A 19,876-nucleotide genomic window follows, 5' to 3' on the forward strand; every position below is an offset into this window, starting at 1 on the left:
CGAACCGCGCCGGGTCGCGTTTCCCGCCTGGGCTCTCCTCCATCAGTGGCGGGCGGCGGGGCCCCGCAGCGAACAAAGGCGGCGAGGGGCGCGGGGCGCGCGGCCGGGACTGGCGCGCGTCTCTCCGGCAGGAGGCGGCGGCGGCGCCGCGCCCGAGCCCGCATTCCTGAGAAGCGCCGGAGCCCGCCGGACGACGTCACCCCCGGCTCCGCCTCCATCCCTCCCCGAGCAAAGTAACTCTTGACTAACAGGAGCAGTCTCTGGCCAGCCATGGAGAGCTGCCGCCACGGCCGGCCGGCGACGTGGGCTCCCCAGACGTAGTTTGGCTACTACGAAGGGAAAAGTGCTGGCGGGCAGCTGTGCACTTCCCGCCCTTATCCCGCGAGGTCCGGCGGTCATCTCAGTCGTGGATTTCGCTGCGATCCCCTCGGCAGCTCTTTGCAAAGCTGCTTGAAACTTCTCCCAAAGTCGACATGGATACAGCGGCAGCGGCGCTGCCTGCTTTTGTGGCACTCTTGCTCCTCTCCCCTTGGCCTCTCCTGGGATCGGCCCAAGGCCAGTTCTCCGCAGGTGAGTGACCCCGACGACTGCCTCCGGCCACGGGCTCGCGACGGGGTGCAGTGGCTCCTCGCCAGGGCCGGGGACAAGGATTTGGGGAAGCTTTCGCAGCCAGGTGAGGGGGCACAGGGAACGATGTCCCCAGAGTTTGTGCCAGGTGGGACGCGGGGCCCCGGGCTGGGCGTCTCTTGGACCAGGTAACTTTTGTCTTCGCGATCCATTGTTCCTTTCTGAGGCTTGCTCCGGGCACAGGCTGGCCGAGCATTGCGGGAGTGAGACATGGCTTTTCTTGGGAAACTGGTAGCTTCGGCGTCCAGTGCAGGCAGCACGGCGCTGGGGAAGAGAAAGAAAAAGTAGTTACGACTCCGGGGACGGCTACTCTGCTGGTAGCGGTACAGGCTTGTTTCTCTCTGCTACTAGTGTTCAAAAAAATTTCCCCGGGAAGCCATTGTCAGAAACGTGGGGACTCCAAGGGTCTGACCTCGGCGCGCTTTGCCAGGTGCTTTTTGTCCCGGGAATAACCTCCCTGGACTATTGTCTAACTACTTCCCCGTCCCTCCCCCAGTCCCTTTCTCCTCCCCCACTGTTGGGCTGCTCCAGGCTTTGCCCTGAGGGTCAGGGAACTGCGTGGAGCAGGTTCCGTGTGTTTCTTGTTTTGAAATATGATTCTAAGGATCCACACCGAGCGGTCCTAGCCGGTCCGGGAAGCCTCATCAGCCCGGTGGTAGCCGGTTCTTCGAGCTGAGCCACCACGAAGCTGGCCCAGCTGCTCCCAGAGCCGGCCTGGGTGATGGGGGCTGCAAACGACTTCTGCCCCCCCACCCCACCCTGAGAACCCAAAAGGAGGGATGCGGTGCGGTCTCCCGTGTTAACTGCTTGGGTTCTAGGTGAAGCCACTTAGAGAAGTCCGTGAAACCTCGTCTCTCGGTCCGTCCTGTGTTCCCTTCCAGTTTTGTTATCCTTCCCTTTGGTTGCTTCTTTCGTTCTCTCCTCTGGGGGCTCTGAAGTTTCACCAGGTGGACGCTGGGGAGCAGGCTCCCGGGCGCTTGTCTGCTTCCCGCCGATCCCGACAACTTTTCTAGCCAATTCACCCAGCTCAGATTGGCTGGCGAGCGCCTTGGTTCTCAGTGCAGATGGAGACACAGAGGTGGCCGAGGGGTGTCGGAAAAGACGGGGGAAGTGACAGCTGCGCTTCTGGCTGAGACCGCAGGGCATGGAAAACGAACTTACTTTGCACATGTCGGTTTCTCTCCCTGTTTTGGCTGCCCGGTTTCCAGGAAATAAACTTAAATGGTTGTGATCTAGAGCAGTGTTTATTTCCCTTTCATCCCCTCCTTCTCGTAGAACTCTATAAAAGGAGTTAGACAACAGATTCAGGGGGCAGCTTGTGTTGTGCACTCAGGCAGATTATGAAATACAGAGTGTAGAGGAAAAGCTATGTATATAGGTGATGTATACAAAGGACAACAGCTTCATGCAATGACTGATACAATGGCTCAGTTTAATTCTTTCTGGAGTAAGCATTACTGCATGCATCTCTGACGTATAATGCCCACTAGCCTTGGAACTGGGCTTGATGTAAGTCATTATATGCAGGCAACTTGGAGTGAGTATTGATTTCTGCAGTGTGTATCTGCACAGAGAACCTACGCTTGAAAAAGCATGTAGTTTGTTAATTGAAAGTTTGAGTTCTACCAGTTGCATGATTAAACTTACATGTATTCAAGAGTTGCAACTATTAATGTCTCAACAGCTGATGCATATATTGTCAGCAATAGAGGAACTTCCCTTTTTTTCTTTTCAAATGTTATTTACCCTTTAACGAGCAAGTAAATAATAAATTTCCTCCAGCAGAATGTGCAGATGAACTTTTCCGATCCCTGGAGTTCAGATCTTTAATGAACAATTGTGTTCTTAGACATCTAGTTCTAAGTAATTTAACTAAATATGCGTGGCTTTTCTTTAGTGACAAAGCAAAACATTTGACTTTATGTTATATTTAAGTAAAAGAATATGCAATTCTATTATGCAGTTCTCCCAAGGCTTTATCTCAAAATTTTGCCATTCAGGACTTATATATATGCCCAGAAATGAATGACTTTTATTTCCATAGTTAAAAGTCAAATTATAGATCTGCTTTTCACCATAAATTAAAAGTTTGTTTTGTAAAGAAATCTGTTTTCTGGCTATCCTAAGTCATTTGGTATTCTACTGTCATCAGATTTTTTTGAAAGATTTGTTGCAAAGATATGGATTCAGGGATTGGAGGTGTATTTCTTGTTACTGTTCCCCCCCCTCCCGCCCTCGCCACCCTCCATTACATTCTACTTTAAATGAACTCTTAGTTCTTTTGAAAAAAATCTAAATAAAAACACTTTAAAGTCTAAAACAAATATGTGTTCATAATTTTGAAATAACCTGTTAAATATGTTTTTTAAATCACACCCATTTAGTCCAATTTACCACTTTTAGATATTATCATGTGGTTCCTAATGTAGTAACCTTCAAATTTTTGAAGATTGAGGGTTGTTGGATCTTTGCTATATGTACTCATGTAGTCTGCTTTGTTTAAACCACAAATTTAAGAATATTTTCATCATTGTGACTTTTATCTTAGTTTTTGGAGTTAAAGTGTAAAAATGCTGCATGGGGAGCCTCTTTCAAACCACACTTCCTATAAATATCAACTTATATTTATATTCTTTCAGTTTAATCTCTCACTTAAAATTACATCAGTGTCATGTTATATCTGGGGAAACAGGCATAGAAGCACAAATATGCCCTGGAGTTTATTCACTGGATTGTGTAGCTGTTATCTCTTGATATAAAAATGTAAGACATTTTTCTGTGTCAGGACTCAGATGACTGACAAAAATCAGTCACAGATGAAGTAACTTGGAAACTCAACTTTCTCATCTGTAAAATGGGGTTAATACCCATCCTGACCTTTCTTTCCACCTGGTTTGGATAAAGATCCTATCCAATAATGCATGAACTGGCACCATGAATTGTAAAGCATCATGCAGCTGTCTGGGGTGTAATCATCATATATTAAGGTAGCTAAATTCCTTGCCTTCAGTCTTTACTTGCCCGTGCACTCTCTCCTAGTGAGTACAGGCTGTTCAAGATTGTGTATGTCTCACTTTGCCAGTCATTTATTTTAATCAGTATTAAACATAAACAACCCATATTGGCTAGACCATCATTTTATTAGCACAGTGAGAGAAATTATCCTTTTTTATTTTATTTTATTTTATTTTTACTTATGTCGTGCAAATCTTTACTTGAACTAATAAACCTATGCACTATTAATATTCCTTCAATAGTATGCTAATTATAGAAGAAATATAGCTTAAGTTAATTTCTTTAGCTGTTTGTTCAACTGTTGGTAGTTCAACTTTTTCATCTCAGAGTGGAGAAAAATATGCAGCTTTTTAGGTGCAGTCTTATCAATGACCTAGAGAGGGACTATTGTCTCTCTGGTATGATGTGAGCCTAGAAATGCAGCTGAGGATCCTGCCTCGAATATAGTCCCTGGCATGTTACACTAAGCGTGCACTCACTTGATTTCTGAGGACCTTGCAACTCATCTAAGCAGCGCCTCTTTCCTAGTGTCTGATGCCTTGATGTCTCTGTATGCGAAGTAATAGATTATTTCTCTTATGCTTATTACCTGCTAGGACTTTACATCAGAGACAGCTTGTTGTAAGGTTTGCCTTTTAGTTTCCGGGTTTGGATTGGCCAGAATCCCTTGGTCCCTCAATTCATTAAAACTCCAAATTCTAATCACTAGTAATGATATGTAACTGGATATTCCCAGGACTGGTTTTTCTCTCACTAGTGCCCTTATATTTGACTCTGTTGATTTTCCTAGATTGCAAGATATCATTTTGTGTCTGGTCTACCCAGATGGGAAGAGGCAGGTCTGGCTGCGCTTGGGCTTTGGCAAGTGTACTGCTGACAGCTCTTCTCTTTGTATTCATAAATGGGAATTGGAGAAATAAATCAAGCCCTCTGCCACTCCTCCCCTCTCCCACTCTCCTTCCCATTCCTCTCTATCAGCAACAAAGCCCCACATGCACATACACAAAATCACAACCTTTTTGTTTTCACCAAGTATCTTTTATTGCTGGACATGTTCTGAAAACCTGGAAATAATGACTTGACCCCTACCCAGCGCAAACACCAATCCTCCCACCAAATCTCATAGTTCTAGCAATGATAGTTTACTACATGTTTTTATGGCCTTTAAAAAAAATGTAATTCATGTAATGTGGTCCTATGTAGACAGACCATGTGGTTGCCTTCTAATACTTTGAAATGCACTCTTCTAGGTCTGCTTAAGGTGTGGTATTAAAAACAGTGTAAGTCATGCTATTTAAATATGGATCTGCTACTCAGATGCATGACAAATGCTGTCCTCATCTCTCCCACGGTGTCCCATTTCCCCTGTGTGCTCTTCATGTGGGCCGGAAGAGGAATTCTGGAAGACTGAGAGCAGGAAACATCAAGAGAGTTTACAGATTGTTCTTACAGAAAAAACAAAGAACACTTGGGAGTTTGTGTGTGCCTGTGTGTGAGTGTGTGTGTTTGATCTTTAATTTTCCAAAGAAGAAAAAAAGCTGTATTTTTGACTTGTTTATTAGACTCATCCTTTGCCTTTGTCCAACCACATTCATTTCTAAAACTTTCCCTTTGTGTATTCCTCTCAGACTGTACTCTTTGATCATATGTATCTGGTTTGTGTTCCTTTATCAAATGGTGTTTCTCTTGGCCTAAAAAGGTTATAATTGCTTTTGAACATGACTTGGTTTTTTCATCAAAACTCATGCTGCTTGTCGTAGTTACTAAATGATGATATTTTGGCATCATGTCTTAAACTGGTATTTGAAGACTAAGTATGTAGATCAGTCAGGCTAGTTTTTATTTTGATTAAAGCCAGAAACTTTCAAATCCATGAAATAATCTTTTAACGTCACACAATATTTATTTGTGCTTATACCGCTATATCTCTGAATGGAAGAGAAAGTTTAAGTTCCTTTTTGTAAATAGGAATAGACATTTTGAGTACTACATTAGCTGATATTTTGAGCTGAGTGAGATAAGTTATACACAGCTATGCTTTGGAAAACTTCTAAAAAAACTATGTATGAATGTTTGATGTCAGTGTGAGCTCCAGGGGTAGATAGTTTACAAACCTCAAACTCCATCTTAGTGGAAATGTGTGTTATGGAAAATGTTCTTAAAGAAGAAACATGGTTCCACATAAAAGGTTTTATGAGTTCCATGGAGATTCTGTTGTGAGAGATATATTTTCTTTCCTGTGGTATTCTTGGGGGAATTCTTTTGATTGCAGTTAATATTCTAGTAATAAGACTGAAATTCCATAATTAAAAAACACTTAGTTTTGTGAGGCTTGTCAGATGGTTGAGGCTCCGGGAGAGCCTCGGGCCTGGGATAGAAGGATCGCATTGATCCTGATGTGGAACGTTGCCATTTCCCCACTTAACTCTGGCTGTGTTTTTTGGCATTCTCCTCTGTGACTTGATAATCCATAAAAATTACAAGTGGCTTATTTTGTCACTTGTAATTGTTTTAGGAGCAAATTAAGTAGTCCTTAATGAAATAATCCATGTTTCCACTTTATAAGATTGTAGAGCGCTGTTAATAACAAAGATGAACAGGGCAGTTCTAGCTGAATCCTACTCCAGGCACCACTCTAGAAATTATTTTCATAAGAGGAACTCAGAAATAAAGCCAAATAAAATTGTTGAGTTTATTGTTTGCATTAATTTTGTTGGGAAAGCTGAAAGGTGCAAATATGTACACACACATACACACCTTAACAATGATGGAATATCATTGTCCAAAAGGTCAGGTGACAAGGAAGCTAAGAACATCTAGAGATGAGGTTAAACCCCTATAACTTTTATTCTTGAGAAGAGTATTGAAAATAGATAATTATTTTCTTTATTTTATAGGTGAAGAAACTGAAATGGAAAAGAATTATGTAGTATACAATACATTGTACTATACTATACTTCTAATGAGAACATAATAAATCTTCCTCCAGATTTGTGTCTATTTATATAAACCCTCCACAATGCAGCCTGCTCTTTAACTGGCTGATTGTAGGCTGGTTCTCCAAGCTCCATCCAGGGCAACAGCTGACCAGCTACAGAAATACCCCTAAGCCTCCTTAGGCAGTGGGGTTAGTACTTAGCAGCTGTGAAAGTGGCAGGCTGGTCTCAGCTCCTTGATAGGAGAGGTGATTCGCCTTAGCAAATTTGAGAGCAGAGAGGAACTAAGGCGCTCCCTGCCCATCTAGGGCTTGATGGCTGATTATGTCATGCTCGTTGGATCCCTCACATGCAAGGTGCCCTAGAATTTTGCAACTTGAATTGCTGTCCGTGGATCAGCAGCATCAGCAACACTTGGAAACTTGTGATGATTTTGTGGTTACTCTCAGAGCCCACCCAGATGGACTGACTCAGGGTCTGCAGTTTAGCAAAATCTCCAGGTGATTTGCCTGAACATTTAATTTTGAGGAACACTGCTCTAGGACAAAAAAACAAAACAAACAAGCAAACAAAAACCAGCTTGAAAATAATTGCCACATGCACTTTACTGTAGCATTCTAAGTATTGTGAAAGGATTAATTATAACATGAAATGAATTTCCTTGGGATCGTATTTCTGATCAGTATTTACTTAACTGTAATTTAACACCCCAGACACATCAAAGCAATATCATATAGGTCTTTTTTTTTAAAAGAATACTCACAATTTTGAAATAAATATTTTCATAATAAAAATGAGGCTAAATAGTTTGGGTTATGGATAGTGTTGTATAAGAATATTTAAAGGTAAACATATTGCCTGAGGGACCAAACAAGATTCATACCAGTCATTTTTACTTAGCATATTGATATGTCAATACAGGAGATAGTATTTCCTATGACAATACTAGTAGCAGCAATTTCTTGTTTTGTATTTCTCGTTTTCTTCTAAGGGTAATTTAAGGATCTTTGTAGTAAGGAGCTCGTTTATAGGACAGTCAAACATAGTGAATGGGAGTTAGATAGACTACATTAAATATCACTGGGGTTCTTTTTACGATCTTTTGTATTCATATGTAAGAACTGAGATCCTTGTCAGTTTTCTCAAGAGAAAAATGATGATGTCATAGACAGTGCACACTCTTCATGTCAAAACACAATTTTACTTGCATTTTATAGCTTGCTTTAGCAGTTTTTAGGAAATGAATTTTCCCAGAAGACCTAATTGCCTTCTTATTAATGAGCCTGTAAGTGTGTTTTGTTATCCATTTACTATTCTAAATGTGTCGACTTTTGCTGGCTGTTTCAACAGTGAAGTCTCTGATTAAATCATGGCTGCTATATTTGTTTTTGCCATTCACTAGTGATTCAGAAAATACTGGCATAATGACATGGTTATGGCAGAGACTAATAAAAAACCAAGAAGAATAAATTAATGTTAACTCATAAGAGTTGGTTGTATTGTGATATCGGGAGCTGGAGTTTCGGGTAATAATACTGAGCATAATTCTCTATATATTTGATACTGTAATCGAAAGTCTGCTTAACCTGTATTGTTTGAAATACAAAATCAATAGTTCTGGATGGATAAATAAACTACAAATCAGTGATTTCCACATTTACCTAATATAGGCACTGGTGTTTAAAGGAAGATGTCTCATTGATGGAGAGAAACTCTGAAAGGTACTTCCACACGTCTTCAAGAGCTTCAGAGTTGAAGGCTTTGACTCTTCTTTTTCTAATTTCATTTCAAATTCTAGAGCTTGCCTTTTATACTAGTTCTACTTTTATCCCTATCAGCAATAATTAGGCTCACTGATTCTGGTGCCCATTGGAGAGGAGAGATAGTTCTAAGGCAATTGCAAAAACAACAATAGGAACTGCTATTTGCTAAGTGCCTATGACCCTCCAGGCCTTATGACCAATGGTTTACATAATTTTAAATTCTCAAGATAATCTTTAAGATTGAAGTTACTTTCATTTTGCAGCTTGAGGCCAAGAGAGGTTAAGCAATAACTTGCCTTAGGTGACAGTGTGTGAGGAACTGGTAGAGCCAAGGTGCATTATTGAATAATACACACATGTAGCAATTTTTAGACATTTTGGGGGGGTCACATATTGGCAGAAAATGCAACCGAGACTGGTTGCAACAAAAAAGGAATTTATTCTCTCTTCCAATGACAGTTCAGGTGGAGCTTCACTTAGGAGTTCACATAATTCCTTTGATATGATATGTCTGTGCCTGCTCAACCTAGCTAGCTCTGGGGCGCTCCAGGACCTTTGTTCTTGGGCCCCATATGTACAGACAAGGTAGCTTCAGCAGCTCTCATGTCACAAGATCCCAGGTTTTAGTCTGTTAGGAAAACGTGAACTTATGTGCTGATTGCCCCTGAAAAGCCCTGCGGTCCACTCTGATTAGATTCAGTGAATCCCGTGTCCAACCCCTGAATCAAAAGTCTCTGACTGAGGGGAAGTTTGCTAATTGGCTTAGTTCACTAGGATTCTGGGTTGAGCCCTAGGTCCCCAATCAGATCACACAGACTGATAGGGGGACTGTGGATCAAATCATCAGTTGTCAACAGGTACTAGGGGATTGGGTTCTGGAAAGGCAACCGACTACAGTCAAAGCAAACAGAGGGCAGTGCTACCTGTGTGTGTATTTATGATCCTTCTGAGAGGAAGAAAACAGGCGGTGGGGAAAAGACAGCTGGATCACATGGTTCCCTGCTCTGGACCACTAGGTTGTGGCATCAGGAAGACACGGTCGTCTAAGCCTTAGTCTCTAAGGGGAAGTAGGTGGAGGAGGAAGAGGAAAGGCAAATTGCACCAGCTAGGTTTGTGTACATTGCAGATCAGTTGTTCATAATTTAGGGAGGTTTTTTTTCTTTTTCTTTTTTTCTTTTTGGTTTTCCCCTTTAAGCCCTGCTTTAAAGCATGTATATATTTTTAAAATTTTCTATTAGTACTTTTTTTGGGCCTCAGTATTTAAGTCCAACATTAAAAATTGACAGAACTTTTGAGTGCTAAGTTGGACCTTATAAACTGATATTTCTTCTTTTGATATAATTTGCCCAAAGTCATACCGCTTGGAAGAATTTGAGATCAAGCTCAATATTTCGATTCATAGGTCACTGTTACAACATATACATTGTTTTGCTTAATGGTAACTTATATAGATAATTATTGTTTATAGTTTGTATTCTGAAGTTCTGAAACAATGTTCCCAAAAGCAAACCTGACTTATTTATGTATCCTGATGGATTTATTTATACATATGTGCACGATAGGTGTTTGGATGTATGTATTTATTTATTTTTAATAGAAACCAACACTGTGATAAATGATACTAATTGACACAAATAAAACCTAATAACTCTTCACTTTGGAAACTAATTTTGAAAAACTCAAGAGGTGAAGGTGAGCTTGCTTATAATTTTGATCTTCTCACCTCTGCTGCCTAACTTTATAATGCATATGTGAACAACATGGGGTATTCAAAAGAGGAGCTGTAAGAAGGTACTGAATAATGAATAGAATGTAGAGAAGTAGCAGCTGTTGGCCCAGCCTCCCTTCTCACAATGAGAGGTTTATCGGCTTGTGTTAGATACCCGTCTGTGCTAGTGGCCGAAAGCTGGGTGTCACTGAAGACCAGGGGCCCAAATGTAGCTGTGCCAGTTTAGATCACCATATCATCCATCCCTAGGCACTTGCTAATGTCCCTTCTTTGGCCAGAGCTGCTGGCCTGGAACATAGGGGCAAGATGGTGATCCTGGAGGATGGCTTATTGACTTACACTGGAGGTTTATTATCACACACCTTTTTGTGTTATCTAAATCAATTGATGAGCTAATTGTTTTCTTCCCTGTGTATTGCCTACTTTCTCTATGACTTTTTTTTTTTTTAACTTGTTATATCCTTGTCAGGTGTGATAACTGTGACTCCTGAAAGATGAAGTTTGTAGTAATTTGTCTAACATTAGACAATATTAGGCAGGTTGAAACAGTGCTATCTAATGTTGAATTCACTGTTGCTTCTTTATCTAAACTCACACTTAAATACTTAGGAGATACATGCAGTGAAGGGGTTGGCAACAGCCTACATCAGAGAGAGCAAAGGGCTTCTTTGGAGATCTATGTACAAAGCCATTTTAGTGCACATAGCATTGGGTTTACCATAAGGCTGTACACACAAAAAGCTAGAAGCCTACCAAAAAATAATAATGCAAAAATTTGCCACAATGATAGTAAAATGCCACCAAATGGAATTTCCTCTAAGTTGAATAATCCAAAGTGGAAACAAGTTGTGCTGAGGCGGGAGCTTATGTGATTTCTGGAGGCTCACGGTCACTCTCCCCCAGGAAACAGGATCAGGAAGGTTGGGGGGCACCCGCACAGAGGACAGTATGTGTTAATGTGCCTTCACAGCGTGAGCATTCGCATGCAGAGCCCCTGGTTATTTGGCTGCAGATTCCTGTTTGTTGTGACCTACGGATGCTTGTCAACTGCCGCTGTTGCCCTGACTCTCATCAGCCTTCTCTCTGCTGCTTCAGTGGCGCGCACTGTCCAGAGCCGTGGGCAGCTACTGGAGAGGGAGGCTAGGCACCAGTAGAGAGAACTGGCCAGGAATCAGGGCGGACCATGACCAGCCTGGAACTGCCCCTGCACCTGCGCCCTGGAAGCAGGGTAAATTCTCTTCCAGGTGCTGTGGCCATTTATTTTGAAGGAGGCAACAGGATGGTCATTTAAATACACCCCTTTGCCCTGCCAGGAAATAGAGATTTCAAATATCTGTACCAAAAGAGGTCCACATGACTTCCAGTGTGTGAATTAAGGAGAAGAGTTAATTTGGGCGATGTGCAAATATTTTCTATCTCAGCAAAATAAAAATTGACAAACTACATAGACCCAAGCTGCAAAAGTAGGAATTTGCAAAACCACTTTGTTTTGATTAAGTCACTCACATTTTGTTCCCATTTTATCTTTAAGCAAAGGACACTCATAGAATATATAGCATAATTTTAAGCTCACAGACTTTGGAACCTCACTGTCTGAGGGTGAGTACTGATTCCAACATTTGTTTATTTTATTTTATTTTTTTTGCTTCATGATCTGACCCCTTTCCACAAGTGTAAAATGGAATCATTCAAATAACTATTCCAGGTGTTTTGAGGAATAATGAATTAAAGTGCTTAAAAGAGTGCCTGGCACACTAATAAAATTCATTCAATCTTAGGCAAGTTGGAGGAAGTACGAAATTTTGGGCATCCATGAACCTGCGTACCGTCTGGAGTGATTTAATCTCAGTGACAATAAGAAAACTAAGGTGGGAGTAAGATTAAAAAGGGGAAATAACCAGAAAGTTGAGTGAGATCTATATTACTTCTAGAAGTGTCCATCCCAGTGGGACTAATTTCCTGCCTAGGAGCAGTGCTCAGATTTCAAAATGATACCTTTAGAATTCAGCAGCAAATAAGAAAGACAGGCCTCCAGGACTGCTAAAGAATGTTGTTTTTCCAAAGGTTATAGAATGAGAAAAGGATTTCCTGCACTGCCCTGGTTGCATCTGACACATGCTAAGTAAATGCGTTATTGGCATTTAGAACATCATTTACCTAGGAATTCTAGATAACTTTTTTGTTTTCTTTTTTAAGGTTTCTATTGATATTTAATCTTCTTTAGCCCTGGTTGTTTCAAATCCATTAAATCCCAAGCCACTGTCAACAGAGAAAAGCATTTTTTCGAGTCCAGCCCTGTCGGGTATGGGGCTGGCCATGTGGGGTATGGGGGTACGGGGCTGACAACTGTTAGCTCACTTGCAGGGTTGCTCTTTGCCAGTCAATCCAGAGGTTAGCCTCACTAAACTTCAACAGGGATTGCATGTTCCATTCACATTTTGGATTTTCTGTACCCTTTCATCTTCTTACTGTATCTCTTCTAGCTGTAATTGAAACAATCTTCCATTTCCCATGTGCTTTACTTACGAAAATATTTTGAAAGTATCTGCAGGTATAATTAAACATTCCTGTTAATGATCTCATCAGAGTACCTCTTTGCATTGTAGGTATGAATCTCGCTAAAAATAAGTGCTTATAGTATTCAGTTTGTCATAACAGTGCAACTTAGTATCCTGTCTGGATGCTCCTACTAATATAGATGGGTCTTTGTGATTGTGGTGGCAGCAGGTGTCTTCATAAGCTCCTCTCCATTTTGTTGACATAAGAAATGCCAAACCTGTAGAGAATTTTTATGAGTTTATTTGAGCCAAGCTGATGACATATGCCAGGGAGCAAGATTTCAAATGCTCCAGAGAATAACAGTTTTGCAGCTTCCTTTATGCATTTGAAATTAAGGAGGGGATTATAAGGAAGATTGGAGAAAGCAAGGGAGGGATTGGATTAAAGGATAGTTAAGATTATGTGCTCTCTTGAGCATTAATACCCCCTTGGAAGAGTATTACTTCTGGTATTTCAAAGGCGTGTTAACTAGATGCATGAGAACAAGGCACAGGGCTTGCTTAGGGCAAAGAATAAAATTGTAGTAAAGAAGTTGTATGCCTGGGGCATGACTACCCACATGACCTGCCCAGTTAGGAATTGATCAGATCACCCCGTGAGGTTACTTTCCGTGGAACCCCTTTTGTCATCCACAGTTTACATATTTTCTTAAGGAGTTGTCCTTATGGTGCACTGTCGGGGAGGAAAAAAATCCCTTCTACTCCTCAAGGTTCTTCTGGCTGAATTCATATTCAAATTAACATGAGACACATTAGGGAAAAAAAAGAAAGTTTAACAACATGTCTACCTCGTGTACACACATGAGACCCAGGAACACTGAATAGCTCACCAAAATGGCAGAAGCCATCACCTTGAATACTACGTATAGACAAAAAATGATTTTGGGGGTGGTGAGTAAGTTAGGAGAGGTTACCAGAAAAAGCCTAGAAAACAAGGGTAAGATTATTATGCAGATTTAAATACCTGCCTTCTCCTGGATTAGTGGAGGCAGGTCTGGTACCCTGAGAGAAACACCCTTACAGATGGAGATTTCCCTTACAAATGTAAATATCTTTCTTTTTTTTTTTTTAAAAAAACAAAAGGTAACTTCTACTTTGTTTTCAGCACTTCTCCCAGATCTGCTATTTCTTAAAATTAACCAGCCTAACATAATCAATATCCCAAAGAGGCATATTTTGGGGCAGCAAACTCAAACCTCCTTAAACATTATTTGTCCAGGTTCATAGTCGATAAAAAGGAGAATTAGTAAACTTCTATAGCACATATAAACTTAAATATGGAACCATTCAAAAAAGGGGATGCATACCTGGTCTGCATGTTCTAGGCTCCATAATCATGATCCAGTTATTATTTGGAAGCAGACTGGTCGTTTCATATATTGCAACTAATATCTAAAGCAGGGGTGTCAAAACTGTGGCCCGCTGGCCAACTGCGGTCCGCAATCCATTGTTAATTGGCCCACAGCAAATTCCAAAAATATATTTAGTTTACTTAAATAAACCAGGTGAGGCAATGCGTACTTCACCTCGAATGAGTGGCCCGGCTGTTTGTGTACTTTATCGCATATGGCCCTTGGTGAAAAATGTTGAAAAAAGTTTGGACACTCCTGATCTAAAGGATACTGAAGCAGGAAAAGATTGGGTATGGCAGACCTGTGTATGAAATGAAAATACTATGTAATATACAGTATACTTTGTGGACAAAAAAAGGGTTGCTGTAATGAATAATGGATTCCTAACTGGGCTACAAGTCCTGTGCATTGTTCTTGTGCATCTAAGTTAATAGCTTGAAGTTGGTTAACTTCGGTTAACCCTGAGGGTTAACCACCCTTAAGAAAGCACATAATCCTGTAATCCAATTCCTGCCTTGCTTTCTTCCACTTTCCTGTAATCTTCCTTACATCCCCTCCTTAATTTCAAATGCATAAGAGAAACTGCAAAGCTGTTATTCTCTGGAGCATTTTAGATCTTGATTCCGGGCAATTGTCATCACTTTGGGCTCAAACTCTTAAATTCTTTACAGGTTTGGACATTTCTTATGTTGAGAACTTGATAATATATACAGGAACTATAAATTCTAACAGTGTAGTTCAGACTGTGGCTTCCCATCTTTCTCATGAGGGAGTTGGAGAAACCCATAAACCAGCAAATATTACAGCAGATCTCTCCAGAAGAACCCAGGTGCTCTGACACCTTACTGTACGGCAGTCTCTTAGATTCTGCAGAGTACATTGTGTCCTTTCTTTGCCCCTCCTTATCAGGAATGCAGATCCAAGGTGAGCCCTGGGAATAGCTTTGAGGGCTGTTGTTCATTCCTTTCTCAGATACAGGAATTTATGGGCAGTGCTTTGAATTTCCGACAGATACACGCTATTCATCTAAGGATCTATGTAAGATCTTTCCTAGTCTCTCAGCAGTTTGCTCAGAGTTTGGAGTCAGCATACTAGTAGATAGAAGCAATCTACCGACCCCCATCACTCACTCATAATTATACCACAAAATTCCCCAGTTGCCAACACATTTTAGAAAAGCATGCAATTTTATTAAAGGTGTCTCATGTTTCTTTCAAATATAGTTAAGTAAATGGGACGGGAGAAAGGAGGGGCAGGATGTCATATCAGAATTTACCTTTTCAGGTACCAGTGCCTTCAAAGCAGTAAGGGGTTTCTTTGCAGTGCAGACTTATTGTTGTTGACAACCCCCATCTGTTGTTGGGATTACAGCTGCATCAAGCATTGTCTTTTATGTGAACAATGACAATGATATATGTATTCTGTACATTATGGCAATAGACTTGAACTTTGATGATAGCATGTCAAATATGATATGGTTTTGAGCTTGTTAAAATAGGTGATACCAGTCTAAATTATTAGCACTTTCTTTCTGGCAATACCTTGTTGGGGCAGGCAACATTGATTTGTGCATTCGTATGATTGATTAGCATCCCTGTTAGAGAGGCTGGTGAGCTAGTGGCCTCTTCATTCAATAAGATGTGTATGACAGCTTGTCTCATTCCTTTCACGTTAATTCGGTGAAGTTCACCAAGTACAGGCATATTTTGTGCTTCACAGTTGGTGGTGGTTTACACAGTGAAGGCAGGATCTACCACCAGCAAAATGATTGTGACTCGCTTTATTGCGATACTCCGTCGTGATGATCTGGAACTGAACTCGCAGTACCTGAGGTTTGCCTGTATTTAACGGGTGTCCATTTTCTGACAGGCTGTATGTTGAGCACACAGGGCAAACAGATGAAAAAGTTCAGTAAATCCCTGCCCTCAAGGACCTCACAGACTAGTTGGGGTACAATATGAGGTGTACCGTCAGAATATGGGGAAAGGACAGTCACTCACTGCTGGTGTGATTAGTTAGGCCTTTCTGAATCAGAAGCCCATCAGCGACAAAATTCCCAAGAATGGGTACACAGTGCTCATGGAAAAATTAGTAAGGAATGGTGATGGTGGGAAATGTTTAACCATTGACTGTTCAAAAAAAAAAAAAAAAAAAAAAACCCACCAAAGTTCCGGTTTTAGAATTTGCCAATTTCTACCATGTAAATACTCCCACTGTCCTCACGATATCATTGCTGATTTCAAATTACCAATGTGATATCATTGAACAGAGCTGGGAAGAGATGTGAAGTAACACACTATTGTATAGTAATTCCACCATAGCAATGTAAGAGAACTACATAACCTCAAGAATAGGCTATAATATAGTTATGGTAAATGTAGTAAAACAATTAAGAAGTGATGACTTTTAAGTCAATACCTCTGTTTTAAGTATTCATATAATCTATTCAAATGTAAATTTTATAATCGAGTTTTTAACAAAGGTTGTGATGAACAAGCACCTCAACTGTTACAATTACTGAATATTTTAACAGTTGACGGTCAGGAGCTGGTATAAACTGGCTCCATCCAGCACACCTCAATGCATTGTAATCTTGCAGATGGGTGTGAGGGGTCCTGTCTTTATTATGGGCTCTTCTATAACAATCTTCCAATGGAGCAGGATTTAGAATGAGAAAGACTAGTCCATGTTGAAATCCACTAGGGAAGACTTAGTTATTAATAAGGTTTAGGTTCATAGATGTAAAAAAAATGTAGATGTCAGAAGACTTTTGGAGCATCCATTACAGAACGTAATCTCAGGAAAAGTCCCAAGAAGAAGAATGTCTTTATGCTTAACTCAAATTTCTTCACAGCACAGGATGAATATCTTCGGTCTTAGGTGTTGGTGTGAGTAGTTAAGCTCTCCTTAAGGGCTGTTTACTTAGATCCCTGCTAAGTCTATTTAAAGACTAAGCTTCTAAAGGCCTTTGAATTATGTACCCTTTTAAGCTAAGCACCATCTTTTCCAGAATATTACGCAGTAGGTGGTGGGCTTCCAGCCAATATAACTTGAAAATTACTATACAATTCTTGTAATAACATACCTTTTGTGGCCCACAAGAGCACCCAGAATTTGAGAAATATTGGAAGAATAAACATTGTCAGTGAAAGTGAATGGATTTGCATCCCATTCTGCTGCTGTACATTGTTGCTTTGATGGATTTTTTTGAGTATATGAAATTAACATCTACAAAATCAATATTTAAAAAAATTAACATTCCTTATACATTTATGAGCTCTTGGCTTAATGATCTTTTATTATTTTCCAAAATTATCAATTGTTAACTAAATTTACTACTGATTATTTTACTTGAATTAAAATATTTATTATTTAGTCTCTACCAGTGTCACATACAAGTAAATGTTGTTTTAACATATACCCTGGTAACATTTATTTCTATGAGACAAAAATATTCCATACTCTGAAAAAATGTACTGTAGGTTAATCCTGCAGTGCTAATTAAAAATTTCTGTACCCTTTGTGCCCTAGTCTCTGCCCACAAAGTTATTATCTAAAAGTAAGATATCCATACTTTGCAATATATTGTAAGATATTTTTGAAATAGGCAGATCGTTAATATGTTGTGTATATATGTTTTTTTTTCCCCTTTTGGTAGGAGTGTGTGTGCATGAGTGTGTGTTTGTGTTAATCGAGTTGAATAATAAATGACAAAGTGCTGAAAAGTCCACAAGTGACCTATTGGCAAAATTGATTTATCTCTCTATGATTTTTTCTCTGCATATCTTACATAAACTCTTTCATTTCATATCTGTGGAAAAAAATCTTATCTTTCCTCATAAGAACAATTTCAAGAATTTGGAAGCATTCCAAACTTTACAATTTAGATTCCATTACAAAATTTACCCAATCTGTTGAAAACAAAATACAGATTTTAATTCTCCTCAATTTGTGGTCTCTCTTCCTTGAAATAGGTGGGAGAAGAGATAAAGACAAATATTACTTAGTATTAATAAAATTATGGTAGTAAATTGACTGGAAGTTCTGTTTTTCTGTACTTAAATATGGTTATAAGAAAGAGTCCTATGTTAATATAAACTCCCAGAGATTTACTTTATATTATCAATTTCTGCTGTATGACCTGGGATCAGTAGACTTTAAACTCAATCTTTTACTTTTATGCCTATAATACTATAGCAATTAGTTGATATTCAGAATGATGGATGAATTAGCTAAGCATCATCAAGGAGTTAATTATGCTAGGTATATTGTAAATCATAAGGCTGGAAAGCTTATCAATACTGACCACAGTGATTGAAATGAAAGGACCTCCCACCCCCCAGGGTAATCATGTGATTGCCTCCCAATTTTGAGGTAATCACATGATTGTATTACCCAGGACAACAGATTTTAGAGCATCTGTTTTTGAAAGACAACTTAGGCTTTGTATTCCTTTGTATCTCAACTGTTTATTTAGCAGGGCTTGATTAAGATCTGTAATTCATTTCTCACAATGTTTAGTCACTTCTTCATTGAAGCCTAATGACATGACACAACAATGGTGAGCATCAGGATTTTACCCTGTTCTTCATCAGAAACTGAAGCCATTGGTATATATTTTTTCTGGGCTGTTTATATATCTTTCTAGGCTGATTTCAATGGATATAAAACATGTGTGTGTGTGTGTGTGTGTGTGTGTGTGTGTGTGTTTTAGAGTCACTAACCTATAGTGACATTAAAAAAAAGTATTTTCAATAGCTAACATTTTAGTGTTTACTGGGTGTAGCACTGAGCTAAGTATCAGCTCAGTATTTTCAAACTGCATGTAACCACACATTTTGTAGGTACTGAATTCAATTCAGTAGGTAGCAACTGGTTTAAAAAAACATGAAATAGAAGAGACTATAAAACAACAATAGTAAAAATAAGAAGCATCTCATAGAAGAAGTACTGTTTCCTGAAACCTTGGTTTTAATTACATAGATTTATACGTATATCTTTTTATGTCTCTGTGTACTCAGTCAATGTGAAATGACTATCTCATTGTGGGTCTGATGGAAAAAGCAGGAAAGACACTACACTTTTTCACATAATGTTCACTACAGTCCTATGAAATAACTCAAGGTCTTTGATGTGCCGAAGGTCACACAGTTCATAAACTCCAAGATCATTCTTCAGCTATTATGTTGTGGAATTTCTGGTGTATTATAAAGAGCGCAGGGTTTGCTTAATTTGGTAAATGAGGGATTTAATTGACCTGAGCCTCCCTCCTTATCATCAAAGTGGAAATAATGCCACTACCATCCTATTTACAGGATCAAATAAGGTAATTTCTGTGAATATGCTATTTCAACCTTGAAGAGGCTATACAAATGTAACATTATTATTATTATTATAATGATTTGTTCCTTGGTTCTTCAAACACTGATCACCAGGTTTGACCAAAGATGGTTGGATTAAGTGCCTTTTAAAGTATTTGTCAAACTCAAAAGTCTACAATTCACTGTTTTCTAAGTGGAGATCACTCCTTTGAGTGTTTTGTTTCTTGTTTATGAGAGGATGTGATGGTGAATAGATAAGCTATGTTTTTTATTTATATTTACTCTTCCTATTTTGGTGTTGCTCTTGACAAAACAACAGAAAGTCAAATGTACTTTGGACATACCTGTACAAATTCATTATTCACATTTGTCTTCAAATAAACCTGTATCTTAATTTTAAATGAAACAAAATAACACTATGTAAAAATAACAACTTGATTCAAAAATAATTGAAATAGCCATGGTGATAGTAGAATATCTAAAAAAAATACTGAATGAAAAGCTATCCAAGACTTAAAAACAACCACAAAGGAACAAAAAGCAAATGCAAAATTTATTGTAAAACTTGTGCATGG

At 39.5% G+C, this 19,876-nt stretch overlaps 1 protein-coding gene across 14 annotated transcripts in view; it reads left to right on the forward strand.

Moving 5' to 3' along the window:
• Positions 1 to 248: 248 nt before the first annotated feature.
• PTPRK (protein tyrosine phosphatase receptor type K) overlaps positions 249 to 19,876 on the forward strand; it is a 504,015-nt gene continuing 484,387 nt past the window's right edge. For 11 of the 14 annotated variants that reach the window (XM_074333554.2, XM_074333555.2, XM_019729444.3 and 8 more), the window contains exon 1: positions 262 to 570. In XM_074333554.2, the coding sequence (XP_074189655.1) occupies positions 474 to 570 (97 nt within the window). In that variant the 5' untranslated portion in view covers positions 262 to 473. Of the gene's footprint in view, positions 571 to 19,876 lie in introns of all 14 variants that reach the window. The other 3 variants (XM_019729449.3, XM_019729452.3, XM_074333559.2) reach the window with 2 other exon arrangements.

This window comes from Rhinolophus sinicus, chromosome 2, assembly GCF_057876585.1.
Source record: "Rhinolophus sinicus isolate RSI-liver-muscle chromosome 2, RSI-T2T, whole genome shotgun sequence".
NCBI classification, from domain to species: Eukaryota; Metazoa; Chordata; class Mammalia; order Chiroptera; family Rhinolophidae; genus Rhinolophus; species Rhinolophus sinicus.